Source organism: Sinocyclocheilus anshuiensis, unplaced genomic scaffold (assembly GCF_001515605.1).
Source record: "Sinocyclocheilus anshuiensis isolate Anshui unplaced genomic scaffold, SAMN03320099.WGS_v1.1 scaffold1110, whole genome shotgun sequence".
Lineage (NCBI taxonomy): Eukaryota > Metazoa > Chordata > Actinopteri > Cypriniformes > Cyprinidae > Sinocyclocheilus > Sinocyclocheilus anshuiensis.
The window spans coordinates 274,386-297,490 of record NW_015536525.1 but is presented as its reverse complement, the minus strand read 5'-3'; the positions used below and the strand labels follow the sequence as shown (position 1 = coordinate 297,490).

Genomic DNA, 23,105 nt, shown 5'->3' with positions numbered 1-23,105 from the left:
TGAAGACAGACGCACAGAGAAAAATACTGTAGCAGGCAGATCACTCACTGTTCATGATGCACGAACTATTGGAAGAAAATCATCAATATTGATTTGGGGGTTTATATGAATGTGTTTCTGAGGGGAACTGAAAAGTCTTCAGAAAAGTTTACGTGGTATTTTCTTTTCCTCTGTATTCTGTATAGTTCATATTAAAGCAGTGTTTCAGCACAGAGCTGCTTTGTTTACAGCGGTAAAATGCTGTATCAGAACATTCTGTTTTTGTTTCAAATTGGGTTATTATTAAATCAAATGATGTATATGAAATTATATAACTAAATGATACGAAATGATATAAATGATTTGTATATGAATTATATAACAAATTAAATAACAAATTAAATAACTGTAATTACAAATTTAGGTTAAATAAAGATGTCAGTCTTTATTTTTCTTCTTTTTAGGAAACAAAACAAAAAAAAAAATATTCTACTGTTCCTAATATTCTGTATGTTGCTCAAAAACAAAATATATTGTGTTCAGCGAAAAAAAGTTCAGTGCTGTTGTTTTTTACCCAGTCATTTAAAAATAACACATTGCTGTAATGACAGCTGTTAACGACAATACCGTGATATTTTTGCTTAAGGTTATCATACCGTCAAAATCTCATACCGGCCCATGCTTAGTCTGTACTTCCTCAACAGACAACGAAACAGCCACTTTTTGGTTGTTAAAAAAGGCACGCTCGTTCAAAACAGTTGCGTTCGATCCTTCGCTGGTTGTGCTGATTTAAATCTAGTGGTTCTGTTGTATTTGTGTCGCAAGTTCAGTGACACAGGTAGTGACGATTCTCTCCGGCCAATCCGTTATCTGCAGAGTTTACACGTCATGTTTTGGTAACGGTACGGTTCACTTTTGGGGGGTGGAAAAGCACCTTATGCTAAGCTACAGTTAAAAGTGCTACCGCCAGACCCAGAGATCGGCTGAATGGATTCAAAAACGGTATAACTCAACTGTTTAACTCTAGGGGAGTTGAAAAATGAGCCTATTTTCAAAAATAGTGGAGTGTTCCTTTAAGTCATGCAAACCTTGATGTTTCACACAGTTTCTTCCAAAATTGGTGAGCATCAGTTAAAATAGGATAAAATATAATTAATGTGTTATTCACACTAAATTTCTAGCTAATGCATATTTAAAAAAGAAAAAGCATTTAAAGCCTATATGTATAAAGCATTACAAAGATATTCATAATGTGCGTTGTAATGCATTCATATCTTTTAATAAATAGACATAATCAAACTGAAAATGCATTATAATATTTGAAAGTTTGTCAAGTGTTTTAATGCATTACACTTTTTAAAAGTGTGACAATGACTAGATAAGTTTTATCATTTATTATAACTATGGCTACAATTATTCATGAGGGCACACAATGCATAAGGTGCATTACAAGGCAAAATTAATACATTTTAACTTTTATAATGCATTATATAAGCTTTTTAATACAAAACATACAAATGTTTAATAAAAAAAATTTTTTTTTCTGACACTTAAAATCTATGAAAATGTTGCTATATATAAAATTAATACATTTTAACTTTTATAATGCATTATATAAGCTTTTTAATACAAAACATACAAATGTTTAATGAAAAAAAAAAATTTTTTCTGACACTTAAAATCTATGAAAATGTTGCTATATATAAAAAATATATTTAATTTTAATTTCAGATTTTTGCAAGTGCAGCCAGTGAAAATCTGAACAAAAGCAAAAATTTGAACAAAATCATTATTATTGAGCCCTGAAGAAAAAAAAACTATTATTTTTGTTGTTGTGGAATATAACTGCTTATTCTTTTAGTTATGGTATCATTATGTACTATAATACTCAGCACGTCTTAACTGCATATTAATGCACATAAAATGATGGTGAACACACCACATTTTTGCACAGAGGGTTAAATAGCATCTAAAACATGAACCAATCAAGCAAAGCGGGAAGCATGTGCACACATCACACAGCACCAACAGGACACAATGAAGCGCTGCAAAAATCAGGCGAGATGGACAGTGAAGCACAAGGACAGGGAGGCTCATTTCTGAAGCAGAGACATTATGACACGATGAATGGCAACAAAAGACAATTTCATATGAACCTCACAAACTGTAGCACAGAACATCTAGAATGAGCTCTTTTAAAACAACAGCCTGTAGCTCATTATTCCTGGATGTGCATAAGACAGACAAAATATGGAGTCTTGAGAAGTTATAGGGAGAAATGTGCTAAATTTGTTCTTTGAAATAAACAATTGCTGTAATAACCAGCAGATTAAAAGTGAACTACAGAGCACACTTCATACATGTGCGCTGTATTATTTATATAAATGGGAGTGTGTTGAGACTATAAGCAGAGGAGAGCGTTCGTGCACATATAGGTGTCTGCATGTATGTGTATGCCCTGTCTGTTCGTGCAGTGTCAGTCTACAAAAGCACACTATATACAGCAGCGTCAAGGCAGCAGGCTGTCAGAAGGTAAAAGGTATTTTTCTTTGTCATGACACAGGAAAATCCAACCACCCTTGCAGCCTTAAATGTGTCATAAGAAGCAAAGCTGTTAAGTTTCATGAGCACAGGTTTACTACAAAACATAATACAACGAACAATTTCTTGCCTAATCTTTTTCACACATAAGCATAGCAGGTCACATGCATATCTTTACGTAATCTAAGAAAAGTACTGAATAGAGTAATATTAAGAAATGTAGCAAAGCTAATTCTTCTGTCAAGTCTCAGTAACTTTAAGTCTGATTCCTACAAAATTAAAATTTGAATGTAAATTATCATCAATGTGAATATACACTGCTGTTCAAAAGGTCGGGGTCAGCAAGATTTGTTTGGAAAGAAATTAATACTTATTGAGCAAGGGTGCATTAAACTGATCAAAAGTGACAGTAAAGACATTTATCATGTTATAAAATATTTCAATTTAAAATAAATTCTGTTCTTTTGAACTTTCCATTTATCAAAGAATTTTGAAAAAAAAAAAAAACGTTTTCATGTTTTCAATATGAAGCAACAATGATATTCAACATTATTAATAAGAAATGTTTTAGGAGCATCAAATCTGCATATTATGATTTCTAAACGATCATGTGACATTAAATGGCCACTGAAAATTCAGCTTTGCCATCACAGGAATAAATTACATTTTAAAATATATTAAATATTCTTCTATATTGTAATATTTCACAATATTACTGATTTTTACTATATTTTGATAAAAAAAACTAAAACCTAAAGCCATAAACAATGTTTAATACTTGACAAAAAAAACAAATACAGAAATACAATTAAAAAAAAAAACAATAAAAACTTATTTTCAGCTAACTGTCAAGGCAACATCTAATTTTTAGTTTAAATTGATGTATTCTCTACAGACAAAACTAAAACTAAATACTAAAATTAAATACAAATATTCAACATATTAATAAAAACTATAACCAAAGCTCAATGATAATCAAATAACACTGGATCAAATAAATGCTGCCTTGGTGAGCACAAGAGACTTCTTAAAAAAAACGTATTACTGACCCCAAAACTTTGAACTGCTTTTTGAAACCTATAGCAAGTGAATCAAATAAAACTCAATACAAGGCTAACGTGTCTGTAGTCATGTGACATGACGATTACCTGTCAAAGATGGCTCCCACCCCCGCGCTGTGAGCACTGTTCCTGTGCACGTGGAGGCCGGTGGCCAGCAGAATGCCATCCTTCACCGTGATGGAGCGATGAGAGAATGACGCGATCAGTAGCTCATTCCAGCCTGATGGACAGATGAAAGCAGCAAAAGATGAGGAGGGCTCAATACTGAGAAAAGTATCAGTGTTTGCTAAGTGAGGCATCACTAAAATCCAGTTTGCAGCTTTATAAATGATTTTAAAAACATGCAATCAAGTTATTCAGAGTGCGAAAGAGAGGCAAACAGGTTTACCAGCACGCAGCAGGATGACCTGGTCATCCAGAGACAGCTCACTGAAGTGAGGGATCCGTTTTGCCCACTCCACCAAAGTGAACAGCTGTTTATCAGCCGCCTGGCAGATATTTGTGACTGGGTCATTTGGCTGAGGAGAGGGGGGAAAAAACAAAAAACAGTATTATGGGTAAGTTGTAAAAAGAGGAAATCAAATTAAAACAAAACTTGTACAATAATGTCTTTGTTGAATTTTCAGTTCAAAACTCAATTTCAGTTCAAAAAGCAATATCACATGGACACTGCAATAAAATATATTGATAACCATGATAAGCTGTGGAAATTTTTACTCAAAATAAATTAAAGGTGCTGTATGTAGGATTGACACCGAATGGTTGAACTAGGTATTGCAGTCCAAATTCAAAATATTGGAGAGGGTTTTTTTCACCCGGCCCCTCCTCCTCAGACTTGACGCACACGCAGGTTGCCAGATTGACGACACCAACAGGAACGAGCGCACTTGACGATGAATGAAATGAAATACGCTTTGTTTCCCACCACCTGGAAACCCAGAGTCCCGAAATACAATTGGGTAAACTGGCAGTGGACAGGTTTCACAAACCAAAACAAAGACCGACATTCCGGCCCGGAACGCACATTTTCAAAGGAGAATAACTGACTGTAGCATTGTTTTTCAGATAAGTATGTTAACTTAGCATGTTTCTTAAATATCTGCAAACATATTATGGTATTTTTATGCTTTAGTAGAGTCAAAAACTTACATACAGCACCTTTAAATTAACAGCCTGTCACCCAGCAGAAATAAACGTGACAACAGACAGTCAGTGCATGTCACTAATAACTCTGCATGTTCTACACGTTTCTGTGTGAAGTAATGATGTAGTTTTGTCTACTACACAAACTCAAACACACGTGACGCTCAGTGTTTTTCAGCATGTCTCAACATAATAAATGAGTACATGAGCACATGAACTTCATCTGCAGAGCTGCTCTGAGAGTCACTTCACCAGCTTTTCACCGTTTCATTTAGGGATGCCAGCGATTAATCGACGCTCGATTAATTGTCGATAAGAGATGCAATCGATTAAAGCTATCGATGGTCGATTAAGCAGTTTAATTTGGGGTGCGTGCAACTCATGAGCAAAACACGTGCAAGCGGCTGTGAGTGACGGTGATGGGGCGGGATCTTTTGAGAAAATAATTCACCAACGTACAAATTATGCTTTTAATGTGATCCAAAGTTTAAAAGTACATTAAAACAGAAACAACACAAAGTTCTTTTGTATTGAAATGTAATAAACAAGTCATGTTTAATTATAATTTCCCCAGATAAATGTTTCATATTGGGCTCTGCGGGACACGAACAGAACAGATATATACTGTATAATTCATTCCTACAACCTGTTAATTCGTTCCTACGACTTATTAATTTGTGGCCACTGTCCATGTATCATTAATTTGTTCCCTAGAAAACCCATGATTTAACTAAAATGAGGGAACGAATTCTTAATTCATCTTTCATTCCCCCCCGCATGTTTACCACAGTAAGAGATGCGAAAACAGTGAATGACAATAAAATAAACCTGCAAGGGTTAGAGGGTGAGACGGTGAGGATTTGGGAAAAGAAAAAACAAATATTATTAAATTACTGGAAATTCGTGAGCAACTGGCAAAACAGAACACAAAGCCACGTATGGATTTAAATGTATCGAACAGCATGAATGCAAAAGCGATGTAACATTTGCCTGCAAACCCATTAGGCCTATTTTTCTTATAAAAAAAGCTTTGCACCTCACTTGTGTCATTATAGTGTTTCATGTGAGCAACAGTGTGTTTTGCCGCAGCACCGATTAATTGATTAATTGATCGTTAGTTTAGATGATCAATCATGGAAATATTTGAAAAGTGACATCCCTAGTTTCATTTGACAAAAACTACCATCAAACCACTGAAACTCTTAAGGCTGATGATGCACGGGGCAATGGGAACCCAAGCAACATTGTTAAAAAAAAGTTGCCCAGTTAAATTGCTCAAAAAGTTGCCCCTTGTATCATCAGCCCAAGATCTTCATGACAAACTGCCAAAATACAAGTTTGGTTTAACTTGATAAAAATAATGACGGAAATGTATTAGTACTGCATACCAAATGAACTTCTGAAAGTAATATTATTTTTTTAAGTAATATACAACCAAGCTATAGTTTCATCCATGTTTTAATTTATACAGTTCTGTTGTGCATAATCTTTTGACAAAAATAAAAATATAATGCTTTGTGGTAAATTGCTATTAATGTTCAGTTGATTCCATTTTCAAAGATTGATGAAATTGTTGAAGTTTTCTAAATTAATTTAATTAGATACCATTTTTGATGTTAAATTTGTATTAAATCATAAAACACAGAACATAGACAAATTAAAATGGATTTCATGTGGCCCTAAATTAAAAAGTAGTTGTGGAGTCTGATTGTGAATAAACAAATGAATATTGCAATAAATATTGATATCATGATATGGGAAAAAATATTGTTATTGTTTGTTATAGATGATATTTTTGGCCATATCTGCCAGCCCTACTCTGGAGATGATGCTAGATATACAAGCAGTCTGTCTCAGACAAAAAGCTGTTTCAAAGCTAAAAGCTCCAATATGCAACTTCCTGTCCTTAATCAGTCCACCAGCTTGCTGTCATTGGGCTGCTACAATTAGAGCCCAATCACCTTGAAGTTCTTAATCACATAACAAATAATCCTGCCACTAAAGATCAGAGATCCTCTTATCGTGCTTATCTGTAACTTACAGAACTTCCCCCTGAGCTGCCATCTGCATGCAGCTCAGTCTTCTGCTCCACGGCCATCTCTGCTTCCAGAATCTTCTCCACGGGCATCTCTTCATTCGCTGCGCTGGTGGACTCCACCTCTCCCTCCCGTTCCTTGTTCCTCTGACGCTCCTCCTGAACAGCTGTATCGCACACAGGGAAATGAGGAAGAGGAACAAGATGGGGAAATAGAGATGAAGGATAGGGTGGAGGACAGATCAACATGATGGGAAAGGGAAAATGAACAGAGAGAAGGGGTAGTGAATAGGGAAAGTGGTAAAGATGAAAACAGGTGTAGAGAGACACAGAGATATACAGATACATGTAGTTCCTGGTTAGTTTTCAACATTCATTCACACCCTGAAGTCCTCCAGCGACATTCCTTCTTCAATGACCCAGTAAAAGCTACAAAGATCCCTTATTACACACATTCAAAACAACATTCTCACATGACTAATATTTTTTGCTGCATAATGCCATTTAAAGGGGACATATCATGCAGAATCAAATCTTCCTTGACCTCGGATAACAGTTTGAAAACACTGTACATTCAGTTCCTAGTTAAAAAAAAAAGTACTTATTGAACTAATCTGCAAAAAGATTCTTGAACTTCTGCATGCCACATCAGATGCATGATTTACACAACAACGTCTATTGGGTAATAGAAACTTGGTAGGCCAGTTATAGTTAAGTAATAAAGAGAAAGCTGGATGGATACAATTACTTTAAAACACCAAAAAAAAACAAAAAAAACTCAAGAGCAAAGTTTTGTCATTTCTGGCGGTGTAGCACCTACAACTCTGCATGTCCTTCTCAACATAAGAAACAAGTGGCTAGATTTTTTTTTAGGAACATTTCAATCTGACTTTAAGCATCAATGTGAAAAATTATAACTAGTGTAACGATTCACTAGTTTTCTTGATGCATTGATTATAAAACCTGACAATGCATATGCATCGATCTTGAAACATGAATTTTTGAATCGTGAATGGTTGATTTCGGCCAGTAATCAATTTAAAACACTAAGAAACAAAGGAATCGCGATTTTAATAGCGATTTAATGCTTTAAAAGACATACACATTAAATTACTACACGCACAAATTAATGGAGACCTTGAACAACGTCGTTTGTGCCCTCACATCTCTCTTTCATGCGCGCCACTGTTTACCATTTGTCACAGGATTGCACTTGCAGTCTGTTCGTTGCTCTCACTGACACATTTTGAGCAGCCAAAATAAGTTAAGTGTCTAAAAGCATATTCCTTTGAATGATAAATAATTTTTAACAATGTTGTTAAAACAAAAATAACCACAAAATTGAAAAAAAACACAGCATTAAAAACAAAAGCTATGAGAGTGCGAGGTTCATCTGTCAATCAGATGCATTAAAGTTGTGTTTGTTACTATAGCAAACAGATATCGGGCACGTTTTCTTTTAGAATCATCATTCGTGGAAAAGTTGAATACTGTAGCATTTTATTTTATGAAAATAAGATAAAGCTCACATCAATCAAATTGTTAATCGAATTTAGTTGTGAATCGTTCTTGAATCAAATCGTTCTGATTTTGCAAAAATCGAAAACCTATGAATCGTGAATCGAATCGATTCACTGTCTACCCAAAGACTCACAGTCCTAATGATAACATATCACTTTAAGAATATCGTTCCAAAGAACCATAAGTGTTTCCCATACATTGATTTATTTGTGGCGGCCCGCCACAATATCAAAACTGACTGCCACAAACAGATTTTCCAAAAGGCTTTGACTTCGTTGAATAAACATAAGCACTGCACGTTTCAAAATCAAAACGCGGTGCAGGTGTTTTTATATTACTGTATTTCTGAAGGAAACCAACTGTCTTCAGAAAATTTTCATTGTCATTTTCATTTCATCTTGCATGCAATTCCTGATAAAAGCAGCGTTTGTGAGCAGTGCACTACTTTGTGTACAGCTGTTACCAGGGAAGCCTATTTCTCCCGCTCTAAAAGCGCCTCCTGCTGGCAGAAAATGTAATTGCATATTTATATAGGGGGGGGGGGTGCCGCCACAAATAGAGTAAGTCTGTGGGAAACACTGAACCATATTAAATGGTTAATAAACAATCTTAAAAAATAAAATGCAAAAAGTGATCAAGGAAAAAACGATATGATACGGCCCCTTTAATAGCTGTGACTAATATCCTACAGAGTAATTCTTTCACCATTCCCACATTCTCTTACACATACACACACAACCACCACTCCCTCCCTCCCTGCTTTCTCCTTACATCGTTGTCGTTCATCTTGGACCACTACAGAAGGAGAGGGAGAAAGAGAGAGAACGAGAGGAAACAAAAGAGGGAGAGGGGGACAGGTGTTAGTGGTGACAACAGCCCTCCCTCCCCCTCTGCTCTCCTCTCTGGTTTGTGCAGTGAGGTCTATGTAATGTCTACCCACAATGCCCTCTTTACATTCACAGTCACCAACAACCTTGAAATTTACATGTATCTGCAATACCTACTCATTCTTGTCTATTTGTCTGCCATAATTCTAGAAAGCACTTGCCCGGTTTTGCTCTCCTTAGTGATAGACAGATATATTGGGCAGGCAAATTAATTGTAAAATAGGCTACATAATACAAATTAAATAAATAAATAAAAAACGGACAAAAAGTAGTAGTATTATTTTTACAAATTATTATTATTACAAAAAAAGAAAATTAAATATATATAAAAAAATAGCCTACATCTCTGCAATTTTTGGGTATATTCCTAGTTCCTTGCCAAACTAAACATTGTTGTGTATGTGCATCGCAGAGCTGGCTCAAAGTAAGCATTTGTTGTTAATTTTTGTTTTCTTAAAATGACTGATAGTTTTAATAGAGAAGACCCTTATTTGTCAGCAGGGTAGTGTGGATTACTTTGAAGCTGCCTAGATGTAGATTTCGGACCACTGAAAAGGTTTTCCTCCAATATTTTAATTTCTCTCCTACTGTCTTTGTCAGTCATATACATCTTGTATGGCCTGGGGGTGAGTAAATAATCAGGAAATCTTCTGAAATTTCTGGGTGAACCTTTTAGTGCATTATCGTCAATCACCCACTCTGCTCTCTATATATAAGCATCAGTTTGTGTTTCTTGCTCCACTTAAATGCATAACAGTTACAGCACAGCACTGAACTTTCTACTGCATTAACTTCACATAAATAAAAATATACACTGTGATCAATAAAGCAAATCCAATATGGGACAATCACAACTTCTTACCTCTAGTGTAAGGAGTTTCTCATCTGGGGTTTGTGGTATGTGTATGTGTTAGGTGGGACAGCGAGTTCTTGTTCTTACCCTCTCTCTTCATCCCCATGGCCAGGCACTTCTGGTAGCGGCAGTACTGGCAGCGGTTCCTCTGGCGTTTGTCCACCAGACAGTCCTTATTGTCTCTGCATGTGTAGCTCAGGTCCTTCCTCACAGTGCGCTTGAAAAAGCCCTTGCAGCCCTCGCAGCTGTACACGCCGTAGTGCTTGCCTGAAGAAAGGAGACATGAGGCAAATTTATGGAGGTGGAAGACTTTAGTCAACAGATAGGTGAGCCTAATTTTGAAAGTTTCATAATATTGTTGTTGCATAAGTGTTACATAATGAAAAGCTGTTTTTGTTCATTTGTCATGATTTTTTGCAGCTATCAAGTTCCACATAAAAACAAGAAAGAGCTAAAGTACCATGACATGATTATTTACTACTTGTACACAACAGTTCAAAAGTTTGAGGTCATTAAGTTAATACTTTTAAATAAAAAAAATAATGTTTATTCAGCAAGGATACATTAGATTAAAGTGATATTTAAGACATTTATTATGTTACAAAAAATTATATTTCAAATATATGCTGTTTTTTAGGGCTGTCCCGATAACCTCAATCTCGCAATACTGCGCTATTGACGAGCAAACCGCAGCAACAGCGATTTTTGCATGTTTTCTTTTTTCATAAGGTTATGCCCTTCTTGTTTTACACCATGCATGTGGACTGAATATTAAACAAGTTAGTAATGATAACATAATGTGTACCATGCTGATTTGTAGAGGCTCCGTAGATTTGCACTTAACAAGCCTAAACAGACAGCGAATGAGAGAGAGATCGACTGAGCGCGTGCGATTACTTGCGTCTGTCCTCCAGGCCGAGTCATATATATTTGTGAAAATAGGTTGTCGTGCAAGGAAAGCGAAATCTCTGTCTTAGCATCGACGCACAGCTGCTCAGCTGAGCCTTCTAAAGTGGCGCTCAAAGTTAAAATTATAATACCGCATACCGCGCTATTGAGTCACTCAAAATTACCGCAAGGGAAATTCCCTCACCGCGACAGCCCTACTGTTCTTTTGAACTTTGTTCAATTGTTTCCACAAAATTATTAAGCTCTCAGAAGATTATGAATGATCATATGACACAGAAAACTGACATAATGACTGCTGAAAATTTAGGTTTGCCTCAGAAATAAATTACAATTTAATGACAAGGAATAAATAACCGTTTCAAATATATTAAAATAAAATAACTCACAACATTATGTTTTTTATGTATTTCTGAACAAAAAATATAGTCTTGGTGATAAGAAACATCTTTCAAAACATTAAAAAAAATTGTACTGACCCCAGACTTTCAAATGGTACTGTATATATAGATTTTTTTATTATACTAATAGGAAATTTTTTTGTAATATATAACGTGAAAATAAAGCTTCTTATTACACATACTGACAATTGATAACACTGCATCATTTAAATTAAATATTTTACACTTCTATAACATGTATCCAATAGCAATAAACATTTAAATGGAACGAGACAAAAGAAACTAGTTTCAGTGTTTCCTTCAGACGGGTTAGGGTTAGTGTTTATCAGTGAGGTACCAGAAGAGCGATCTCCACAGATGGCACACAAGCGTTTCTGAGAGAGCATGGGCCCTGGGCTGTGGGCGGACATCGGCTTCAAACCGAAGGGCGGTTTGACGTCATCAGAGCTGCTGACGGCGTGCAGACCTGACATGGACACGGTGGAGTTGATCTGAGACGGGCAATGAGTGGAGAGATGGGAGAGAGATAAAGTGACAGAAAACACAAGAAATATTTTAGTTGAATAAAATGAAGAATTCCTCATTTTGACAAACAAATATCAAATAACTAGATTACAGTTAATTTCTTATGATCAGTAACACATGCCTGATTAGCTCTCAATTAAAGCACAGGTAAATGATCAATCCATAAGAAACTGATTTTGATTGTATTTTGATGAACACAACCCCTCAACAGACTTTAATCATTCAAAGACCACTACATTTCAACATTTATGAGCAACAGCACAGGGAGGGAGACATATGTATGAGAGAAGCTGATAGAAAGCGAGGCGAGTCAGAAAGTGAGAGAGGGTACAAGGTCTCACCTCTGTGTTTCTGCGAAACATGTTAATCTGTGAAGCAGAAATGCAGTCATGAGGAGGAGCACAAAAAAAAATGTGGCGCGAGGGAGGTGGTGCTAAAAAAAAAAGAACAATTCCACCATGCTGTTTTGTCTTGGTAAAACTCAAATTTAGACTAGAAAAAAAAAAAAAAGGTTTAGATCCACAGAGAAAGAGACTTTGGAAATTAAGGTCAAAATATCAGATGGTCTGTTATACATTAACAGTTTTAGAGGGAGACTCAAATTATCTCTGTGAATAAACAGTGATTTAAAAAAATTCCCTCTAGCTTAAAATTTTCAGGTCTAATTACATATTGCTAGTCATTGCATTCTACTGCACAAAGATGTTTTAATGCTTTTTAAAGATGCCTCTTTTGCTCACCAAGGCTGCACTTAATTATATATAATGTGAAAAGTATTTTTACACACACACACAGTGTACATTAATGAGGAAAAAAAATTAACTTAAATGATTTTAGCAAATGGCTGCAATATAACAAAGAGTGAAAAATTTAAGGGGGTCTGAATACTTTCCGTACCCACTGTATATACACATATATACATATATATACACACATATATATATAGTATACACATACATACACATATATTAGGGGTGCAACGGTACACGTATTTGTACCGAAAATTTTCTATATGGGTCCTTCGGTTCAGTGCACATGTGTACCGAACAAATCGCCCCATTTTTTCAGGAAATTCAGACAATAAATGCCATTTTGACGGTCTTTGATGTGGCATGACAGATCACTGTATACTAACACCTCCGTTCTAATAACGGCAGCGCGAGCGAGTGTGATCACCCCTTCTTCTTTAGTACTCTACTCTGTAAATGATTGTATTTCAACAACAAATAGAAATTGTATAAGTTAATAAATAAGTTAATTTAAAAAATGTACGTTTGCATAATTTTTTTTTTATTTGATAGTTGATTATTACAGCTAAATATAAATAGTAGCCTAACTGAATTTAAGTTTGGGCTCTGTTGTTGATTGTAACCTTATAGTAATGTAAAAGGGCTCCCTATAGTTTAGAGCAGAAGCTGAGGTAGATTTTTTACATTTTAATTATAATTGAATTTATTTAAAGAAAGAGCAATTTGTTCAGTAAACCACAGTTAAATAAAAAAAAAAATGTATGTTTAGTTTTTTTCCCTCCTGCTGTACCGAAACCATACTGAACAGTGACGTCAAAACCGAGGTACATACCGAACCATCATGTTTGTGTACCGTTACACCCCTAACATACACACACACACATATATATATATATTAGTGCTGTCAATCGATTAAATTTTTTTTACTAATTAATCGCACATTTTTTCTAAAATTAATCGCGATTAGTCCCACCTAACATGAAAGTTTTTAAAAATACTTTTACATTGCAATAACTTCACATTCAATTTTCAAATTAATGTAGAAACAAAGACATTTTTAATATTTGTATAATGGCATCTTTTTTATGACTGAAGGCCAGTATCACTCTGATATCTCTATGAAATAGTTTTTCCCCCTAATATTTAACCATTGATTAGCCATTCAACATTACAAAGCTATCAATTTTAACATTTATTAGACTACTTAAAATAACTTCTTATTTAAGTGAACTTAAAACAATCTTCACATAAACCCATTATAATAAATGTCATATTTACCTGTGCCCTTCAGCAAGTAGGAAATATAAAGAAATTGAATAATGTATCAAACACTAAATTCTAAATTAAATATAGATGAATCCTTAAAGCTACAAAAGTTATTGATTCCTCTTTTTTTCTTTGATTACCAGACATCACAGCAGCTGGTTATTAGATTTTTTTGCCTGCTGTCCCTTTAAGAGCTGCCGATGCTGACCGTGACGTGGATCTGACACGCATCTCTTTACCTATTCTGACCCACTTCAGTTCTTAAAGTCTCTAATTAGTTAAATCGAGTGTGTTAGGTGAGGGAGACAGTGCTTGGATGCTCCAGGACAGTTTGGAAAACCACTGCATTTCAGAGACACGTTCTTAAATGTGACTCATAAAACAAATACATACATGCACAGTTTTAAGGCAGCTTTAATTGCCTTTTTGGTAACTTCATGACTTAACTGATCACATAACTACGACATTGCATGCTCGTAGTTTCTTTTGCGATTTGATATGAAATGATACAGGCTACAGGGCGTGCACATTTGTAGTGCAATTGAAGAGCACGCGCTATGAGCACAGTACAGTTTCTATGCTCGTGTGACTTGTGTCTGGCACTGAGGTAAAGTTGGAGCGCACGTCTGAAACGTCTCCAGTTTAATGTGGTCATAAAGACGTTCTGCATTTAAATAAACTATGGTTCTTGTCACGAATAAAAGAGACAGAAACAGCAGTTGTGAGTGGGGTGGCCAACCGTAGGCGTAACGCGTTTCACCTGTGTTAACGCACTAATTTTGACAGCACTTATATATATCTTTTTTTTTATTTTTATTATTATTAAATGTATTCATGTGACGCAAAGCTGAATTTTCAGCATCATTACTCCAGTCTTCAGTGTCACGTGATCCTTCAGAAATCATTCTAATATGCTGATTTGCTGCTTGAGAAACATTTCTTATTATAGGCTAAATGCTGAAAACATTTGTGCTGCTTAACAGTTTTGTTGAGACCATGATTTTTTTTCAAGCTTCTTTGATTAATAGAAATACTTAACTCAACTCCTGATGGCAGAACTGGAAACCAAACAAGCTGGACTGTTTGTCTCGTAGCGCACATACAGGCCTATTGGTGAAATATAGGGAGTCGAGTCCGGAGGAAAACCAGAAGTGTTATCATGGAAGTGCTCACCTGTGGGCTGCTGATGGGGCCGTAGCCTACCGAGGGAGTTCCAGGAAGGCAAGGAGAACCCAGAGAGGAGCTGATGACTGAGAAAGGTGAGCCCATGCTGCTGATGGGACTGTTCACGGCCGAAGTGATGGGGGGCAGGGAAGTCATGGAGGCGGCTGAAGGGGCCAACGGGGGCGAACGCTGACCTGATGGTGGCGAGGAAACGGATGAGCTGTCTGGACTATGAGAATCTGTGAGGACAGAGGTAAATATTATACGTTTATTCAGAGTGGCCAGTCATTTTAAAAGATCTTTTGTAAAATATTTAAAGGGGGAAAACAAACTATATATTTTACATACATGCAAAGTTAAAGAAACTGATACTGAAACCAAGCTACCTAAACTTTCAACTTTCTAAACTAACAAAACATTCATGAAACACTGTTAAACCAAGGTCTACAAACTGGAGTTGTATTAATCATAACATCACTACTCTGGTAATATACAAAAACAGTGGCAACGAACATCATACATGGTTATCATGAATATCATAAACTTGAAGCAGTCATATTAAAATCTAAGTTTATAGCTTTTAGTGTACATTTCACATGTGTTACTTCACAAATGTGCATTAAAAATCAAAACCGTCTCACCTCTACTATCGCCCATGATGTGCAGCAGGGCTCTGCTGTTCACACCGACTCACTCGCTCTGATGTCGGATGACTGTTCAACTCAAGACCGCGGACAGAGGCCCGGGCCCCTGGATCTTTTATCAACCTAAATTATCCCTGCAGATTATAAAACACTGCGTGAATGACACTTAATGACGTTTAAACTACAAACACGAGAAATATAAATAGTCACTAACGTTATGCCTCAAAGCGAGTTATATCGCATTTCCGTGTAGACATGACAGAAAGGTTTATTTTTATGGGTTTTTAAGTGACTTCTTACACGCATATGAACTGTATACAACAGATTCAATGTATACTGCATAGTATTAGTTCGATAAAACAGGATTGATCATGTGCAAAATGCAATTTCCCTGTATCGGCTAGCGGATTAGCTCGCTTCATAGCTTTAATTTCCCAACGAAACGAGCCACATTTCACCTTACAAAACGGCTTAAAACGTCCACATAATTTCCTTAATATCGTTTTAGTAAACGACACTGGTTTAATTTACAGGTACTGTGTGTAAAAACAAACGCATTTATATCTGAGTACGGCTAATCCACTCAACTGGCATTTTAGCTAGCACGCTAATAACTCTGCAGGCACAATTTACTGCCCAAAAACAAACAGCGGAAAACCGAGCATAGGGTTATTATAACAAAGGCATAGCAACATATACCTGTCAATAAATGTAAACAACAGCAGCATCTACCGAGTTAAGTAAATACAATTAAGATTTCTATTTAAAAATGGCTTAATTAGTGCCGCGACTCTCCGTTCCCATCTTCTCGGTGTGATTCTCACAGTTGCCCTGATCTTCCTTTCTGAAGAGGAAACTGAAGCTGTTTACGTCCGAGCTTTGAAACTGACGCCATTTTGGCTCGTGTAAAGGATCAGTTGAGCCAAAATGTCTAACTCCAAATAAAGTTTCTTCATTGGAAGTACATTATATAACTGCTGCTGGATGAGTCTGCAAATGTGTGTCGCATAAACATGTTTACGTAATGACATACCAATCGAGTGTTGTATGAAACTATAGACATGTTTTCTACTTAAAATAACAAAAATCTTTATTTTGTTTTTAAATGGTTTTATTTTATTCTTTTTCACGAGAGCAAATTTTGAAGCATATGAAAAATAATAATAATAAAAAAATATATATATATATATGTGTGTGTGTGTGTGTGTGTGTGTTTCAAAATCGTGTGTGCATATATATATTTATATATATATGTTTCAAAATTGGCTCTCATGAAAAAGAATAAAAAAAAACATGTATGTTTATGTGTGTGTGTGTATGTGTTTCAAAATCGTGTGTGTGTGTGTGTGTGTGTGTGTGTGTGTGTGTATATATATATATGTATATATGTATATACACACACACACACACACACATACACACAGGCAGTGCCTTCCATAAGTATAGGAACAGTAAACACAAAATTGCTCTGTTTCCTGTGGAGTCAAGAAATCTGTCAATACTCACATCAGGTAGTGGGATGAACTCTAAAAGTGCTGTCCTTTTTATTTGGTAAAACATGTATGTATTGAAACAGCTAATAATAAAATGTGACATTCTGTAGTTTTGTGTCATATTCATTTTTTTATCATATTTGCAATTGTCTTGACTCAACAGCAAGCAATACGTTTAAAAGATGAATATGAGACAAAACTACAAATTGTCACATTTTATTATTGGGTTTTTCAACACATACATGTTTTACCAACTATGAAGATCAACACTTTTAGAGTTTCATCCCCCTATCTAATGTGAGCAAAAGTATTGGGACAGTTGCCTCACAGGTCTTTCTGAGTGATCAGCTGTGTCCTGTTGCATTAATTCTCAGATTAAAAGCAGGGAATGTGTCATATCAGTTATACCCATTGCTTCTGCATTCTGAGTCTTGCATTTGATGACGAAACACACAAACCAGGATGAAGACGAGGGATCTGACTTTGAGAGAAAAGCAAGCAATTTGGATGCTAAAAGAAAAGAAGAAGTCAATTAGAGCTATAGCAAAGACAACAAAAAGACAAAGGCCATGGAGAAATCAAGAGTTTGGAAACCACCTCCAGAAAGCTGGGGTGATGCTCTGACAATCTACTGTCCGCAGGAGACGTTGACACAGAATTACAGAGGCTACAGCAAGATGTAAACCTCTGATCAGCACCAAAACCAGAAAGGCAAGATCAGAGTTTGCAAAAAAAGCACAAAGATGAGCCAGTAGAGTTTTGGGAAAGAATTTTATGGAAAGATTGACCTTATTCTAAGTGATGGGAAAGCAAAAGTCTGGAGAAAGCATCATTTGCAGTTGCATCTGGGATCTGCAATGAAATATTAGCTTTTACTATATATATATATATATAAAAACATTTTAAGATATATCCAAATAGGAAACACTTACTTTAAATTGTAATACATTTTTACAATATTACTGTTTTGACTGTATTTTGGATCCCTTGGTAAGCAAGAGACTTCTTTCAAAAACATTTAAAAATCTCACAGACCCCTAACATTTTAATGGCATTGTACATGATATCAAACATACTGGCTTGCATTACAAAAGTGTGAAACTGCTCTTTTGACCCATCTAAACTACTTGTATAAACCAAATAACACATTCACATCTGTATGAACACTCACTTTCGAGATTGTACCTCACACTTATTTATCTGAATAACAATGTTAAGTGTTCATAATATATAAATATACATATATATTTAATATTAATTTTCCAATGTGGAGTATAAATAATGCAAATTCTGGTTTGGTTGACACAATCTTGTCATTGCAGTTTTTCACAATAACTAGCCTGAGCTTTTCTGTGAACTCAGCTGCCATCCACAGGCAAGAGGACTTTACAACAGCTAAAAAGTCTCTCTTTTTTTTAATTCTCAGAAAGTCAACACAAAAACTCAAGCATTTTTTTCCCCTGCACCTTCACATTTTAAACATGTAAGCTACCAGTCTCTCCAACAAATCTTCTCTTTCCAGTAAACACCAATACATTTTAGCCAATATTACAGTCCCAATCATTATCACCGGATCATCATTAGAGTTTAAACAGAACCTACAAAACAAAACATGCAAGATGTACAGAACTTTACACACAGATGAGTTATGAGTATTTTTAAGAATGAAAGGCCACAAGGTCAAATACATATGAAACCGTACATTGCATTAGCATTACAAACTGCTAAGTTAAGGAGTTGACTAATTTAATCCATTTTCCACAATGTGCAAGTGTTTTTAACAGCATTATGACAACCATTCAACATGTAAATGCTAAATATGTAATTATTTACTTGCAAGCACAGTTTAGAGGATATGTGAGGGATGTGTTTCTGTGATACACACAAAGATCACACAGCTGTTATTATTGTCTTCAGTTACAGAACAGTTGAATCTTTTTCATGGAGCCTGACTAGTGCAGTGGTATTTCAACTTTATTGTTCGAATTTTGAGATATTCAAGTCTTACTGTGGTCGCATTTAAATAAAGTGCAGCCTGTCAATAACAAGATATTCATTTATTTATTGGCTGATTATAAATAAGCAAAAGGGCAAAGTCAGCTGGGGCACATTAGGACGTGTTTAATAGGAACGGATTGCAGGGGGAATAGCAGCACAGTCATCTGCGTTCAGAGAGCTGTCAATCACACGTCTGTATTCCAGAGTAACCTGAAACACACGTTTATACATGTTAGCTCATATTAACGTACGCTTTGTTTTTTTTTAACATACAGCTGCCTTCTTCCTGTATGCAGACTAACAAGAAAGATTTAAAGGTGAACAAATGAAGGGAAAGGTAACAATGGCAAAACACTCTCACAATGAACTAAAAGGTTCATTATATATTTACCTTTCCTGTCTTGGGATCCACGTAGGACATTGTGTGTTTCCTCCAGTGCTGCTCGAAAGGCTTCTTCACTTGTCCTTGCAGAGGCTTGGAGTAATCGTACTCATCCTCACGGTCCTGTAAGAAAAACAGCATAAAACCATTTAAGCCAAAAAAAAAACATATCCACATAACAGTTTTGGCTTTAACACTGCGATGCATATTAAAGGAATAGTTCACCCAAAAATGAAAATATGCAGAAGATGCTTTCAATCTCAGGCCATCAAAGATGTAGATGAGTTTGTTTCTTCATGTGAACAGGTTTGGAGAAATGTAGCATTACATCACTTGCTCACCAACGGATCCTCTGCAGTGAATGGGTGCCGTCAGAATGAGAGTTTAAACCGCTGATAAAAACACCACAATGATCCACAAGTAATCCACACCACCCCAGTCCATCAATTAATGTCTTACAAAGTAAATCGAATCCATTAATGCATTGACGGTTTGAAGTTAAAAACGTCTTGATGGAATTGTTTATCCACAGCTTTTCACTTGGACTGAAGTGGTGTGGATTACTTGTGCATCAGCTGTTTGGACTCTCAATCTGACGGCACCCATTCACTGCAGAGGATCCATTGGTGAGCAAGTGATGTAATGCTACATTTCTCCAAATCTGTTCCCATGAAGAAACAAACTCATCTACATCTTGAGTCCTATAACTATTATTTTAAGATGCAAGACTACAAATTACAGAGAGCTGGAAGCAACACACCCATTTGTAAAAAAATGTAACGAAACATTTACATTTTCAAAAGCCAAGACGTCATTTTTACCAGGTAAAAAAAAAAACGTACTGAGCACTAAAAACTCAGCTTTGTAAATTTACAAAATGATGTCCTGAGACAAGCATGCTGGTTTCAGAAAGTTCACCTTGAAGTCCTCGCGTGCGTGAGCTCCTCTGCTCTCTTTACGCGCCTCAGCGGAGACGATTGTCTGCACCGCGTTCAGCATCAGATTCTGCAGCTCCAGAGTTTCCACCAGATCAGTGTTCCAGACAATGCCTGAAGACATAAAAGCAGCACAAATGCTATAAGAACCTGTATATTGCAGCAATAACACCTTTTTAATACAGTAATGCAGATCAATGCATTTTAGATTAGACAAAAATGATTACGCTACCGTTCAAATTTCAAAAGTTTGGGGTCAGTTCTTAATATTTTTTTTTTTTAATGTTTTGAAGTCTCTTAAGGCTCACAGAGGCTACATTTACTTGATTAAAAATACAGTAAAAACAGTACATTTTTTAAAATATTATTACAATTTAAAATAACTATTTTCTATTCGAATGCATTTATGTAATTTATTCCTGTGATCAAAGCTGAATTTTCAGCATCATTACGCCAGTCTTTAGTGTCACATGGATCCTTCAGACATCATTCTAATATGCTGATTTTCTGCTCATAAAACATTTCTGATTATTATCAATGTTGACAGTTGTGCTGCTTCATATTTTTGTGGAAATCATGATTTGATGGGATTCTTTGATGAATAGAAAGATCAGAATTACACAAAACCCCGTCTGTCACTTTTAATCAACGCTGAATGAAAATTTGAATCGCGTGAGCACAGAGATATGTGATTTCTAATTTATTCAGTTCTCCCGTGCCAGTCTTCTCTGACCTCTGTCAAATGTCTTGATGTCATCCATAGACTTGTAGACGGAGTCCATCTTTTCACAACCCTCCTTCAGGACGTCTCCGGTGCGGAACACAGCAGCGTGATTCTGCATGGTCTGAGGTCCAAAAGAAAAACAAAACAGATTAAATTATTTTGAAATGAGTATTTTATTATAACCACTTGAGATCATCCTAAATCATAAGATGAGGCTACCACATGCTTCAATTCAATTCCTAGCAGCATCCTGTTGATCAGTCAATAAGTTTAGGATTCTTTTAAGAAATAAAGAGCTGCAGTGAGGTGACGGACCTTCTGCATATTCAGTCTGATCTCTGAGGTTCTGGTACTGCCGTTAGCAAAGCGTATCTTGTCCAGATTGGCGACAGATGCTTCTCCTGCATTGGGTTTCAGAGGGGAAAGCTTCTCTCCTATAAGAAAGAAAGAAAGATAAATAAACAAATCACAACTGAATGTAAAAAAACTTTGCTAAATATGTAAATAATTACTAAATTACTACTTTTCAGGATTGTGTCTTGTGTCTAAAAAAAAAAGGCAATTATCAGGCATTCCTTCACCATTTCAGGGTGTATTGAAGCTACCTGGAGTGTTGGTCTCAGCAATGGTCAGGGCACAAGCGCGTCCAAACACAACCAGATCCAGCAGTGAGTTGGCGCCCAGACGATTTGCACCATGCACCGATGCACAGCCGGCCTCACCGCAGGCGTACAGGCCTGGCACCACCATATCCTCTCCATTCTCATGGGTGATGGCCTGCCACGATAAGAGAGAGGATATTAGCATTATATTCTGATTCATGATGAGGGTCACTTCCAAACAGAGATTTTACCATTTGTGTTCATAATGCATTCAAAATCTGTATACTATTTTCACAATTTGGGTCCTTTAGGATGCAAATAATCTGTATTTTATAAAACAGCCATAGCTTAATTTTTTAATACAGTTAAACAAAAAATTAATTCAATTCGGTTGAATTTATAACTCCTGATTGCTCAAAAAAAGTCCCAATTTATGAAACCTACATATTTATTTCTAACAAAATAACACCAAAACAACAAAAATATTACTCCGATATGAACTTGCATAAACTTTCATTTTCAGAAGAAAAGGTAATTAATTTTTATGCTGCACTGCAATGGTTCATGAACAGGCCTTTATCAACAAAATATTGTTCTAAAAGTGTGTGAGAAATGAGAAAAAGGCTAAATATATTTACAAGTTTTTTACACTAATAAAGTCATATATGTAATTTTACAAAAAGCATTTGACACTTGACATTCCATACATGAAACATTTTTCTTTTAATGGCTGTATGTCTTAAAAAAAAGTTGTAAAAAAAAAAAAAAAAGAATGGAAAAAAAGTAAATAATTTACATAGTTTCATTCCATTAACCCTTATGGATTTATTTGAATTTTTTTTTTTTGTATTTTTACTTTGTCACTTTGAAATTTTTGAAAATTTTTGAAAATTTTTTTGCAATTGAATCAATCCTGAATAAAAATATAATTTCTTTAAAAAAATAAACTTCTTGATCCCAATTTTTTGGAATGGTAGTGTAAACCTATTACAACTACAGTTCTAATATAAAACTGTGTACACAAATAAATGGTGCTATGACAAACAGTGCAGGACAAATAACACTTCATATTGTATTCTTCGTGCTGTGGATCGCCGGATCGGCTTTCACCGTGGACGAAGCGGAGTCCAGCCCGGGGTCGTCACATGTGGCTGCCGCAAGCCCTCCGGACGCTCCTTCGTCGAATCCGCTGGCCACGCTGTTCTCAAGCCGGCCTGCCACCGCTCACTCAAGCCCGCCATGTGTGACGCTGTGTGTTTCGTTGTGAAAGCGAAACTACTTTGTTTGGCCTTCCAA

The 23,105-nt window shown here is 35.8% G+C and overlaps 2 protein-coding genes across 2 annotated transcripts in view; both read right to left on the bottom strand.

Moving 5' to 3' along the window:
• The window catches only part of LOC107694154 (retinoic acid receptor RXR-beta-A-like), a 20,022-nt gene extending 3,461 nt beyond the window's left edge, over positions 1-16,561 (bottom strand). The window contains exons 1-10 of the mRNA XM_016493761.1: positions 16,375-16,561; positions 15,673-15,809; positions 15,041-15,270; positions 12,194-12,220; positions 11,665-11,818; positions 10,108-10,287; positions 9,052-9,075; positions 6,766-6,926; positions 3,970-4,099; positions 3,669-3,801 (exon numbers count right to left, since the gene is read on the bottom strand). Of these exons, the coding sequence (XP_016349247.1) occupies positions 3,669-3,801; positions 3,970-4,099; positions 6,766-6,926; positions 9,052-9,075; positions 10,108-10,287; positions 11,665-11,818; positions 12,194-12,220; positions 15,041-15,270; positions 15,673-15,688 (1,055 nt within the window). The 5' untranslated portion in view covers positions 15,689-15,809; positions 16,375-16,561. The remainder of the gene's footprint in view (positions 1-3,668; positions 3,802-3,969; positions 4,100-6,765; positions 6,927-9,051; positions 9,076-10,107; positions 10,288-11,664; positions 11,819-12,193; positions 12,221-15,040; positions 15,271-15,672; positions 15,810-16,374) is intronic.
• A 2,005-nt stretch (positions 16,562-18,566) lies between these two features.
• The window catches only part of LOC107694085 (succinate dehydrogenase [ubiquinone] flavoprotein subunit, mitochondrial-like), a 9,819-nt gene continuing 5,280 nt past the window's right edge, over positions 18,567-23,105 (bottom strand). Inside the window, exons 10-15 of the mRNA XM_016493681.1 lie at positions 21,813-21,984; positions 21,523-21,641; positions 21,217-21,328; positions 20,467-20,597; positions 19,558-19,671; positions 18,567-19,376 (exon numbers count right to left, since the gene is read on the bottom strand). Coding sequence (XP_016349167.1) covers positions 19,290-19,376; positions 19,558-19,671; positions 20,467-20,597; positions 21,217-21,328; positions 21,523-21,641; positions 21,813-21,984 — 735 coding nt within the window. The 3' untranslated portion in view covers positions 18,567-19,289. The remainder of the gene's footprint in view (positions 19,377-19,557; positions 19,672-20,466; positions 20,598-21,216; positions 21,329-21,522; positions 21,642-21,812; positions 21,985-23,105) is intronic.